Genomic DNA, 13,536 nt, shown 5'->3' with positions numbered 1-13,536 from the left:
GGGCAAGCCATTCGCTCGGATCGAAGGTCCACAGTGTCTAGGATTATGTGTCAATTTACCACCCAGCTGCAGCTCTAGACTCTACAGCAGAACATGACTACCTCTAATTAGGCCATGCTACCAATTAGGGCCCTGCAATAAGGCAGCGAAGGCGCTCTGGGAGACTGGAACCTACCATTGTCTCCACAAAACACTGTTTTCTAGCACCAACAGCTGTCGGAGGCTGAAGTCCATGTCAATGAGGCTTTCATTAAGCTATCTTTGGTTTGCTGTGCTGTAATGAAGACGTTATTGTTATTGGGCGATATGATAACGGAACATTACATTTGAAAGGTGTCAAGTCTGAATGGTGCATTATTGTGATTCAATGAAAAGACGTAAGAACCAGTCTACAACAGCAATCTATCTATGCCACGGCCATGACCTCAAACTCTGTTTCATAATCCCACAGGTAGCCAAGGTCAGTTCCCCATAACTCAGAATGTGACGGTGGTGGAGGGGGCCACAGCCAACATGACCTGCCGTGTGGATTACAATGATAACACTTCCCTCCAGTGGTCAAACCCTGCACAACAGACCCTATTCTTTGGGGACAAGAAAGGTAAGTAATAATCCTGGGGGATAAAGGCTGTAATAATAAACTGATAAGATATGATAAAGATGTGATAGCCAGAACGCATTATTGCAGCAGCCGTCTTCATTTTGAAATTTTGTTTTGTTATTTGGAATGTACAAAATTGTTCCTGTCCCTGTCTGCCTGAGACCACGCCATTTTAGATTACACGAAAAATCCCGGTTAAGATGGAAATGCACGTAATGTAGAAACAGACTTTTAATGAATGTATGTCTTCATTGATGTCCCGGGGCACAAACTAAACGGAAATAGACTGTTTTTGAATTGAACTTTTGTAATCACGCAGCACTGACAGCGTTGTTTACAACACAGTAGCGCCTGTGGATTGTGAGATGATTGGGCTTAATTAGCATTTTAGCTGCCCTACATTTGAATAGCTGGTTTTGATGTCACTAAAAAGGAAGTGCACTGTTGCAACCTTGTGAAACAAGGTCCAAGCCAGAATGAATTATATTGCGCTCTCACCAGCCAAATCCAATTTAAAGGTGACAAAATCCAGAGTTGATACATTTGAATTGGGGTGAAAGGGGGAATAACAGTGGACTGGTCTTGTAAGGGTTGGAGTGTTCATCTTTTAGTGATTCTCACAGCATATTACCCATTCCATTTATGCTGTAGCTGCTAATACAGTATCATTGGTTCAGTGATTGGAGATTAACATTCCCTTTGAATAACAATTGATAGGAGAGGGAGATGCAAGAGTGAACCAACAGAATGAGAGTCTGGTTTGAAGAAATACTTTCTCCCATGCAAGTGATTGGATTTAGTAATGAGGTCTAAGGTGTTTTATTAGATGAAACGACATCCAAATACAATTAAACAAAAGTTAACTAAATCTTAAATAGATACTCTTATGTGAATGATATGAATGTGCCCAGATATTTGATTACAAGAAAAAATAATTATCCATAAGCATTCTTTTACTTTTTCTTTCTGTATGCTTTGCTGTACAGAATGCAACATTTCATTATTTAACATTTGAAAATGCTCAAATTCTATTAAAGAAAATCTCAAAAACCTTTACTTGTTTTTACTTTGAAGAGAGATTTAACACATGACGTATCTTTTGGTTATTTCATTTGGCAAAAAATAAGTAAGTTATGTGTGTTTTGTTCACATGTTTCATCTCCTGTGCATAGAAAGGCATAATCTGTATCCACATGAATACCCAGAAGGCTGCTGGTATGAGCATGTAAGGGAAGCTTTGAGAGCACAGTATGTATAAGCCACTTTGCCCTTCTTGGTCAGCCATTTATATTGCATGACAGAATCCTTTTCCTGAGCAATGCGGATGACAAAATGAATGTAGTCCCCTCAGCAGAGGTTGCCAGGGCTAAGTATGGGAACACTTCCTCTCCATCTCCTTTTAAACAGCCAAATGAAAAGCTTTATTGGCACAACTAATACGATGCCTGTGAGGCCATCAGGAGAAACGGGAGGCGTGGAACAACACAGGCTTCATGTGAGGAAGAGGGTGGGACACCTGGGAAGAAATCTCTACTGTGCCAAATCACCAGTTAATTGCTTGGCAGAAGGGCTGCAACTGCCCTTCTCCTGTTTGTTGTGCATTCTTGTAGGAGCCAATGAGAAATGTTGGATTCAACCTTATGCTACATTTCAGTCAAGCAACTAACTGCAGACTGGTTGAGCTCGAGGCAGGGTGTTGAACAGCTGGTCATAGACTGCTGTCATTGAGTAGATTCCATTAAAATAGCTATGTTGCATTTCCGTGTTTTCCGTGTTTAGATTTTTGCTTTCTTTTTTTTTTACCTGCTGTTTAGATTAATCGTTCCTTTTCCCTACACTTGTTGTCTCTGTCCGTTGTCTCTGTGGTCTACCTCTTTGCTTACAACAAACCCCTCGGGTGTCCATGACAGCATGGCCATATGTTAGCGTTTGATGCACATGCCTTTCCCACACTCTCTCCTCACAAAGGTAGTTTGTCATTGTGCGTGTGTAACTCTAAAAGAACCCTGCTTTTAGAGCCTTTATGTGTGATTCTGGAAGCTCGACACAAGTGATGATGATACAAATACGTCTGCTGTTCTGTCTTAAATTAAACAAAACGCTCAGCGAGGCATTTTTTATATCTACTCTTGCTCTTTCCCTTAAGCTCTGTTTGAAAGATAAGTGCATTTGTCTGAATGTGTTTGAGGGAATAGAGTATTAAAATGGCCTTTTAAATCTCATGCAGCAGCTATAGTGTTGTAAAAAGAAACATCTGTAACGAAGCTGTGGTTCCTTATTATATCATTTGGGTTTGACAGCTGCTGGGTAAAGTAAGAAAAATCTGATCTTTGACCTGACTATAATTTGTTCCATTTTAATTCAGGTCTGACAAATGAGAATATGAAGAAAAAAAAGCCCCAAAGAGTGGTTATTACCGACAAGGAGAAAAGCGACGCCTGTGTCTTTTCTGAATTTTAAAGACACCTGAAAACCTGAAGTCTACTCCAGAGTATAGACATGCTTGCATGTGAATCTTTTGCATCAAACATTCAATTTCGGACACTTTAACTACTTGGATATAGTTGGTAAAGGATATTGGTCGGATAGAAGAAGTTACCGGTACGTTGGATTTGTGTCAAAATCAGGCAATTTGTATGCATCGGTCATGTGAACCATCGACTGATGCCGTAATTGTTATGGCAAGGACAGTCTCCATTAATTAATTTAAAGATTACTCCAATTAACCTTATGTTGCATGTTGGAATTTAATTAATAGATCAGTATAAAAGATGCAGTATTAGTTTAAGAACCCATTGGGAGTCCTCACATAGGCATGTAGGTCGAACATAATTCCAGCAGTGCATCCTATAAATTGTGTGTCGAGATGTAACATTGCTGTGTAGACAAATTGTAAATCACACGTGGAATTAGGAAATGAGGTGTGTTTGCAAGCGGGAAGGAAGCAGTGGGCAGGTGGCAGCTCAATAGCTTTACGTGTCTTTGGTGAGAGTGTAAATGATATGAAGGATCTCCATCTTATCCTCTCCAATAAGAGGATCAGTCAAACCTTGTGGAGCTCCAAGAGAGTATTAACCTTGCTGGATTCCCAAAGCCAATCCTTATGGGTTGGACTGTCTCTGCACATTAGTCTAAAGCTGAACACAGCCCTCCTCTTATACCATGCCAGCTGGCTCCTTGGCACACTCTTCCCTATCCATTATGTATATCTGAGTCTTGGTTGATTGTTGCCACCTTAGAGTCCTCAGACTACACTATGGCAAAGGCCAGCATGCAGATTCCATTGCACTACCACCACAAACCTGAGACAACATAGATAAGTTCCCTTAATAGCCAGGCCAGGACATCATTCATACATGAGACCAATTAGCAGGGACTGTTGAAGGAAGTGGCTCTGTGGTGAGCTGCCACAATGAAGAAATGTCTTTTGTAGAATAATTCTTTTCATATGTTCCCAGGGTTATGTATTATTTTTGCTGAGCAGAAATGAGACCAAAGCTGTCATTTGCTATCTTCATTATTATTTACTTCAATTTTAGCTAAGTAGTGATGTTGCAGGCATGCAGGATGCAAGCAGAATCTGTTGTCATAAACGGTGAATATGAATAATGAAATTAATGGGAAGTTACCACAGGTTGCAAGTCAAAGGTGGATAACGAATCACTTATTTGAACTACAGTATGTGTTTGTATATACATACATGCTGTGGCACATTGTACTCCATTTTGCTCAATCTCAATTCAATCTCTCAGAAGTGTATGGTTCATCATTCATGACATTTAATTGGGGCATTCAGCTTAGATCATAAAGGTCACAAAGGAAAATTGATCTAAATTGGCTTGTAGTAATCAAAATGCTGTTATGTGCTAAATGAATGCTCTAATGTGAGCATTAAAACATTCATTAGCTTGAGAGAATGGAGGATAATTACCAAGGATGCAATTACTGGAGAGAGCACCAATGGAAGCACATTTTAATGTCCATCCGAGTAAACACACAACATTTGATGGTGGGTCTGTTAGAAGCAAGTGTAGCGGATACTTACCTGAGCTTGGAAATTGACTTTTGAAGTGGTAGTACTATTGGTATTAATATTGTTACTATTGTTGTTTTATTTTCATTGGAATTTAATTGGCTTTATGGACATACCTGAAAAGCCTGTGACAACTGCAGAAGAAACATGTAACTTCTAGTTGAAAACAAACATACAATTAATCAATGCATAATAAGTCAAATGTGAAGTTAAGTGTGTACGCGTTAAACACATTAAGATGATGTATTAAACAGATTGGCTTTGTTATGCTTTCCCACATTTTATTTTGATATCTTGAGAAAGAAATCCTAAGCGATGCTGAGGAATATTTCACAGGTCACCAGTTCATTCTTACAAATATTTTGTTTACTTAGGAGGAACTGTTTCATTGGCGACAAAATGTAGATGGCATCTCATAGTCACAGCTAATGTCTTTCTTCAGGGACTGATGTACTTTTAAGTGTACTGGGTTACCTCCAGCTTCACTGAAATGTGAATGTTCTATTATGGCACTATACACTCGGCTATTATCATTAATGTGAAGAGCCACTCCTGTATGTACTACACTAAGCTCTGTGACACACACACACACACGCACACACACACACACACGCACACACACACATATACGTGTATATGAGCTCTTTAGAATAATGAAGAATATGTTGTATTTAAATTCTTGTAGACGTTTGAAACCCATCTGAAAACTATTTAGATCCTTTTTGTAGGGGCTGGTCAAGTCGGTGTTTTTTTTAATTTTTTTTAACAAACCTTGAAATGTGTAACTGCCTTGAAAACCAATATAATGGTGTAACCCCACTGTGACTTGGTGTAATGAAAATGAAATTTAGAAAGTTCACATGAAAAAAGAAACTCAAAGGCAGAAAAACCTCACTGTGTACAATCAAGCTTATGTCTTGGGCCGAAAAATACATTCTGTATCATTATTCACCACTTGAAGAGGGGACGTAGCATAGCTGCCGGGAGAATTCCTGGTTTCTTTTCCTCCTTCAAGCACTGAAAATGAGTCCAATTTGAGTAGCATCTGCTCTGTGGGATCTCTAGGAGTGCGGGCAGTAACAATGGCCCTCTGGAACAAGGCCCTTTTCCTTCTCTTAATTGCAGCCACATGTGTGGTGAGAAAGAGCCCCCTGCCTGCACCACTAGCCCTGGAACACATCCAGAATCGCCCACACAGTCACTGAGTGAGCACAGCCAGCAGCAAACACACTCTAATTGCAAAGAGTGGAGCCCCTGGCTTGACTGCGGTAAGGGGGTGGGATCCTGTTCTCGCTGAAGGACAGCTAGTGCATTCACATTCCAGTACTGGATCAAAGTGGTTACAGGCCATGCAAAAATGGCCAAATGGGTACACTTGGCATTGCGGATGTAACGTGTTTTGGCTGAAACTGATCGCCGTCAGCTTGTTTCCAAGACTAATGGATCAATGTAAAATGTCCTTTTCTATCTGGACTGTCAGGAGACACTTCATCATTTTGGATTAGAAACATTGGGTAACATCTGTCTGCTGCTCAGTAGAGTGTGGACGTGATGCCATGTGATAAGTGCACTTCAAGTTTCGCTGCCTCCAGTTTTATCTCAGGACAGAGCTAATGTAGCTACCAACCAGACTGTTAGTTCCTCTCTTACACATCAACAATGTGCACTGTATTAGAATAAGTCATTGTCACAGCTGTTTTACATGTTTAACATTCTGATAACTTTTTGTGCCGCAATTGCCCTCGGTTGTTAAAACGGAACCTGACAAAATACTGTTCTCGTGGGAGACCTCAAATTGGTCTTCCGCTGACATAGTCGATGGTGCAAAGGACTGTCAGGGAAAAAAGGCAAACATTACTTTGCATCAAAGGGCTGTAGCAACAGGATCCCTTGCCCTGAGAGGGAACCGGGTGTCAGTTTTACTGATTTGAGACAGCCTTGGTAAGGCCTCCATCACAGGAGATGTACTGCACATTAAGCTGCCATGCTGCAAGGCTGTAGCATACACAAGGTCAGGCTGCCGATTTATGCTTTCTCTTAAGCAGAATGAACAATGCAGGAGCTATCTAGGGTTTGTGGGAAATGAACCTTTTCATCACATTGATTTCCTAAAGCACCTGGAAAAAAGGCTTTGTCAGCCGCTGGCATTTGGGTCTGATTGTGACGGATCTGCCCACAATCTGGGTCTACCCCGGAATGGATGCTCGTAGTAAGCTTTCCTGGCCATATGCTGTTTGAGAAATAGATAACACTTGTCTTTGGGTTATTTAAACCTTTGTTAATCACCTTCTATCCATGTGTCATTGATTCACGTGCCATGTAATGCCAGTGCCCGTCTACCAAAAACATATCCGTCAAGTTTGTCTTAAGCTTAACTGTAAATTGTTTCTCAGACATAACTTGGGTTAAAAGTGTCTGAATCAGTATTCCAGCTACTGGTATTTACATTTTAATTACTTTCAATGGTAATGTGATATTGTTCAGCAGATAAAAAAAAGGAACTCTAAACGTTTACTTTGAACATCACTTAAAATTGTCAGTGTTTTTTATTTGGTCACTGTTTATTTAGTTTAATGGATTACGGAGGTCATACGTTTCAGTAAAGACATTTCTACAACCACTCCTGCAGCAAAATCCACCTTCTTGTACAACCAACAAAAACAGAAGCACCGGCCATGTTTTGCCAACACGATGACTTCTTTTCAGACCGACCATGTACATATTAGAGATAATCAGTTACATATTTTGTTAAAGTCATAAATTCAATGTAATCACAGCTGCTGAAGCAAAAAAAAAAAAAAAAGAAACAAAAATGAGTCTGTTGTCCCTTAGCAAATCCGTCTCGGGAAACATTTATCAGTATCTCAGAGGTTGCTGGAGCTATTCATTGTTTTGTAATAGTGAAGAAACAGGGGGTTAAGAAGAAAAGTCAGTCTGTTTCTCCTTGTCTTTTTTTCCACGCGATGCAGGGAAGGAAGGATATGCAGTGGAAGTACAGTATGTCATATTGTCCAAAGCTTTGATCTTCTCAGCCAGTACTTCCATATCTTCAGAGTTCCGGTACAATGTTTATTTAGACCCCATCACCTCTCCGATGCATCCATCCACCAAAGGCTTTGCTGTTTTCTGCCAAAGCCTCTGGGCATTTTCAAGCTCTGTAGTGAGGATGCTTAACTACAAAGAACATCAGGCAGCTTTGTTTCAGGACGCGGTTTGCTTCAGTAAGACTATCAAATGTTTGTATTAAGCCCCATAGCAAATAATAAGCTGGCTCTCTGATGGTAGAGCTTGTTGTTAAATTTTAATTCTGGCTTGAAGATTGTTTTTATTTACTCTTTATTCTTAGATAACAAAGAGTCTCTAAAAAGAAACATCTTAGGGCCATAAATATCTCTATAGCCAATCTTTCTTTTTTTTCTTTCTCGTGTGTGTGTGTGTGTGTGTGTGTGTGTGTGTGTGTGTGTGTGTGTGTGTGTGATTATAAGATAATGATCATCAAATGATATGGTTTAATTGAAGCAGAGGAAGAGTGTTGTTGATAATGACCTATGTCTGTATAAATCTAATAATCATTTCAGCCAATCTAATTTAACTGTTTATCACATGGCTACTGCAAATGTTCATTACTGCAATCCAATAAATGGGAATGTAGCAGTTGATTAATGATTTACATAGAGATGTCTTCTTTATCTGATGTGATTTTACATTGGCCGTGTGAATTAAATCCTAATCAACACCTACTTCTGCTGCATTTTGCCAGATTTGCCCCATGTAATACAATCCAATAGAGTTAAAATTACTTCAGATGAAAAAGTGTCCAGGGAGAGAACTTGCCAGGCCTGAAGGGAGTGTGGATTAAGAATGTGTAATTTATTCAATGAAGAGCACTTTCCCTCATGCCCTGTGTGGTTGGTTGCATGTCGGAGCAGGTGATTTTCAATTTGAAATTGTATAAGAGATGACAGGTGCAAGATGACCTTCTTCAGCTTAGCTGTGTGGTTTCCCCAGGTTTATGAGGGTGTAAACTGAATGAGCAGTGGTGAAGGTGTCCTAAGAAAACACTGAACGGTTTCATTTCAAGGTGGAGTTTTCAGAACAGCCATTGTGTTGATTATTGTATCTTTAAGTCTCATTAGTAGTAGTGGTTGATAGTTGTAGCAGCTACTTTTAATTACTTTTAGCAGTATTGTTGTTTTGTTTTTTTACCTTCTAATCTTCCGTCGCAAACTAAAAACCCATCTTTTTCAACTCCACCTTGAATAAGGAAGGTAGCGCAGTAGTAGCACTTTAGTAGCACTTAAATATCTCTTACTGATAGCACTTTGTAGTTTGACTTTATTGAAGAAATTGTACTATCCTGATTCTTGTTGTTCTGAGTTTTTACTCACGGTTGAAATGCACTTATTATAAGTTGCTTTCGATAAAAGCGTCAGCAAAATGAAATATAATGTAATGTACCTTAAGATTGGACTAGATCAGAGCAATTTGGTTGATTTTAATACCACAATAGTACATTTTAACAATAATGATGCTCATCATGATGCAGCAAATGCACAAAACATTATGGTATCAAATAATCAAAGTAAAGTACAGTAACGTACAATACAATGGCGTATAGTACGTGCAATAAATGGAATGCATTACTGAGAAATGGTTATGCATTACATTTTTAATTTCTTAGTTTGGAATTACAATTTGCATAAAATCATTCATTGGGAATATAGTTTGTAACCCAATGTTATAAACTATTCTCTACACACAATGTGATTATGCCAATATGAAATTGACAGTTAATAATCACCAACTATTGCTCAACCTTAAACTGACCTGTATTATTTTGGCCAATAGTTACACTGAAAAATACTAAATAATTAAATAAGTACTAAGTGGTTCTGTAGGAGGCCAGGCTAAGGTTTTAATATAAATGTACAAAGTATAAAATGTCCCTGGCAGAGCCAATTTCTAAAAGTGTTTAAGTGAGTGTGAATCAATAGCTGGAGTGTAAGTGATTGCCTAAATAGATATTACAATCTGGGACTATAAGCTTTTTTTGCTGCTACGCTTCAGAGCTTCCAGCTGATGCCTTTGATATTCTCACAGACTGAATAAGATTGTCAAGGTAGAATGCAAATGTAAAGAATATGTTTTACATCACTGGCTACAGTATGTGTTTGCTGCATTTGACAAGTATTTGAAATAACTGAAAGCAGACTGCATTCAGCCATAGCCTTGTAAGGGTCATCTGAATTACAAATGGAAATTGCCGTCACTGAATTCAACGTGAATGTGCCCATAAATAAACTGTGTTTTCGGTCTTTGCTCTGTACTCTGTGTGATTCTTGGTGTCCTCCTTCCTTATTCAGCTCTGAGGGACCACAGAATCGAGCTGGTGCGAGCCTCGTCAAAGGAGCTCATCATCAGAATCAGTGACGTCAGCCTGTCGGACGAGGGCCAGTACACCTGCTCGCTCTTCACCATGCCTGTCAAGACCACCAAGGCCTTTCTCACTGTTCTGGGTGAGTAGGTCTGTTTTGGAATAGTCTCAACACGGCCAATTCATTGAGGCTAATTTGTCGTGTTCTGACAGCATAAATACATGCACATTTTGAATTATAGTCTGTTCTTGTTCTTCACCACGCTGCATTGAATAACAGAAATAACATTTAGGTTTAGGTTTGATCCTTGTCTATTAGAATACAGAATTGCAGGCTAGTTGTGTTACTATAATGAATTGTCTGCCAGGCAGGACAGCCACACAAACATCTGATTGGGAATTGTTTCACAGCTGTTTAAGATACACAGGGGCGTCGAAGGATATTCATAAATTAGCAAAAACTAACTCGAGGATGATCTTTGGCAGACGGAAAAACATTTGCCTCAGTCATCTTGAAAGACAGATTTTGTGTATTTCATCTTTGACTTTATTAAATAATATCAAAAAAACTTTCCCATGTATAGAATTCCTATTGTTGTTTTGCTTTTGTTGGCGATAGTTCATTAATATAATGGTACTGCTATTTTATGATGTCTTTATCATGCCTTTTTGTCCTCCATTCAAACATAAAAAGTTGAAATGACGTGTTCTCTTTTTAATGAGAGAAGAAAACATTACTCTGAATATCAATTAATAATTTGATTGCATGCATTCCGGGTGGTATTTATAATTTTATTTCCATGCACCATAGGAGTGCCAGGACGACCAGAAATCACAGGATTCACCAAGCCTGCCATGGAGGGGGACGTAATCACCCTGACGTGCAACACACTCGGCAGCAAACCAGCTGCCAATATCCGGTGGTTCCGAAATGACAAGGAGGTCCAAGGTAGGCGTGTGGTGTGGATTTCACAGACCATTGTATCTTCTGTTACCACTTGTTCCCTCTCTTGGAGACATCATTACTGTCAATTCATTCAGCTGCTGCATTCCTTTGTGCTCGTATTCATGCATTGTCCCACTGGCCGGGGTTTAGCGCTGCCATGATTCGCCTGGCTCACGGCCAGCAATGCTGCTGTTGTTGGACCCTGTCCAAATGTTGCTGGACTGTGGCAGAGCTGTCCACATTTCACTACATGGCCCCGGTGAAGACATACTGTATAGGAGGGCCTCGTATTGATTCTAATTATAGAGATAAGTGTACATCAACAAGTTCTGCACAGCCTTCTGTTTTCTACTGTTTGTGCCACAAGGAATGATGTACTCAGTTGATTGATTATAGGAACACAAATCAATCATGAAATAGAAAAGGTGGTCATATTTACACTCCAGGGGTTTCCTCATTGGCTTGGGCTTGTTTTCAATTTGCAGTGATATTAAACACAGAGGGTGCAAACCCTCATATTTTAGAAGCTAAAACCAGCAAATGTTTGACCTTTCTGTCTGGTAAAATGTGGTTTGACTTATGCCACAATGAAGAATCATGCTTTTAAGGGAAGGTAAACCCTCCTAAGCAGCCTGAGAGAGAGACTAGGAGAACGATTTCATGCTAACAGTTTGAGACTGTTGAGACTTTATGTTTTGTGTGGATTATATGGATTATAAAATGTACGGATCATATCACGGGTCAGAGACACGGATTGGATCACAGATCGGATCAGCACAAAAGAAAAAAGGGAGTTAATACTAATTGCCAATCGTTGATGATCCATATTGGCAGATTGTTGTTTGATTAAAGCAGTTGGTCTTCAAGAATCCAGACTTTATTTTTGCAAACGTTCCAAAAATAACTTCAACCACTCTGAAGTCAGCATAAACCATCAGAAATTCTAAATGTTGTCCTTTTATTTTGTAAAGTAAATTTATGATGTTGCTTACTTCATAGAAACACACAATTCAAATGATGAATAAAAGATGTATTTTTTACGTGAGGATCACAAATTGGCGGTAGTGCGTTACACCACGAGTGTTCACCTTAAAAGACACAGTTGTTCATTTATCCCCCGGCTACAAATTCCCTGTATGACCTACCCGCAGCGCTGTTTGCATGTGATGTGTTGTTCTTGCTGGGCATTTGTTTCGCAGGTGGCTCGAAGGTGCCGTATTTTTTTTTTCTTCTTCAAACAGGAGCAATTAGATTAGTCAAACGAGTCAAGGTGTATACAAGAACGCACAAGAATGCAACCTTAGAGAGGCCACGTAACTATTCACCCAGAAGGGGAAAAAAACAGCGACAGAGACAATGCATTAGGCAGCAGATGGTGCAGTGTGCTGATCACACTAAACCAGCAGAAGTTTTCTGCGGTTTCACACGATGTGCCTTACAAGCTTCCACTTTGTTGTACACCTCTTTCCAAACTGTCTGAAGTTCTGCACTTTGTGTTTTTATAGCTTTTATTCCTGCTTTAAAAATGTACAAAAAGACAAAAACATTTAAAAAAAAATGGGAATGGAATGTTTTTCCTCAATTTGATGGCAGAGGTAAGCCGTGTGGAGCTCTTTAATGTAACAGAGCCTGCTGTAGAGACTCAGTGTGACAGTTGCTCTTTATTGAAGATTTGCACCAGAGAGCTTTTTCTTGGTGGTTCTGTCTGTGTCTGCCCAGCACTACATGATGATTGATGGGAGAGAGGCTGAGATATGAAGTTTTCTTGTTGAAATGACATGCACGTAGATTGCTGAAAGGCCAGTGGAGAGCTGGCTCACCGCGTCACAACCAGACTTGCTGTCCGTCTCGAGAGGCACTGAGATGATCTCTCTTTTTGCTTTATGTCTTGAGGTATACTTTAAAATAACTCTTTAAAAAACTTAATATTAACATATATAGACATATGCACTTGAGACAAATGTTAAAAGGTAAATCAACAAAGATTGGGCGGGTTGGGGGGCGAAGATGAATTCATGGTCAACTACTGTCTTTTATGGACACAAATAAAAATGTCGTGCCTTCATCCCGGTTTAGCTGGCATCACAGAAGTGCATACAAACTAAATTACAAAATCAAAACATAAAAAATGATTCCCTGCGTTTATATCTGTTCATATTTGATGTCTGAAATGAAATTGAGAATTGCACATCTCTAAAACACGTCATGTGCCCCAAAGTCTACCCCACGCTAGTGTCTTGTTTACAAATGTGCTTTTATTAGTTTTACCCGTGTATGGTGGGTTTTTTATTAAGCCGCTTGGGCAAACAGACCTGGTGTGAAGCATCTCCGAGTCAAAGAGGGATAAAGAACAGAGCAGGGACTGGAGGGCTTGACTTAAAAACTTCATTTCCATGTCAAAGTGTCAAAGAGGGGGAATGTCAATCAGTGCTCCAGATCCAACTCTTTTGTAGGTGCTGCTTTAAAGCTTTCTTTAGCGAGTATGTGCTGGGAGCAGCATGTTTTGCCATTGGTTCTTCTGTGGTAGATCATTGCCGCCAGTGTCTGCTGTCAGTCAAATATATCCCCACTGGAATCAGTCT

At 39.6% G+C, this 13,536-nt stretch overlaps 1 protein-coding gene across 4 annotated transcripts in view; it reads left to right on the top strand.

The window, feature by feature from the left end:
* Positions 1-13,536, top strand: part of cadm2b (cell adhesion molecule 2b) — a 119,868-nt gene that overhangs the window by 94,058 nt on the left and 12,274 nt on the right. For all 4 annotated transcript variants that reach the window (XM_068585403.1, XM_068585405.1, XM_068585404.1 and 1 more), the window contains 3 exons: positions 452-601; positions 9,998-10,150; positions 10,820-10,957. In XM_068585403.1, the coding sequence (XP_068441504.1) occupies positions 452-601; positions 9,998-10,150; positions 10,820-10,957 (441 nt within the window). The remainder of the gene's footprint in view (positions 1-451; positions 602-9,997; positions 10,151-10,819; positions 10,958-13,536) is intronic.

The sequence above is a fragment of the Clinocottus analis genome, unplaced genomic scaffold (assembly GCF_023055335.1).
Source record: "Clinocottus analis isolate CAN_PGR_092001 unplaced genomic scaffold, fCliAna1.0.p SCAF_2, whole genome shotgun sequence".
Classification (NCBI taxonomy): Eukaryota; Metazoa; Chordata; class Actinopteri; order Perciformes; family Cottidae; genus Clinocottus; species Clinocottus analis.
This window is presented reverse-complemented; position numbering and strand designations above follow the sequence as displayed.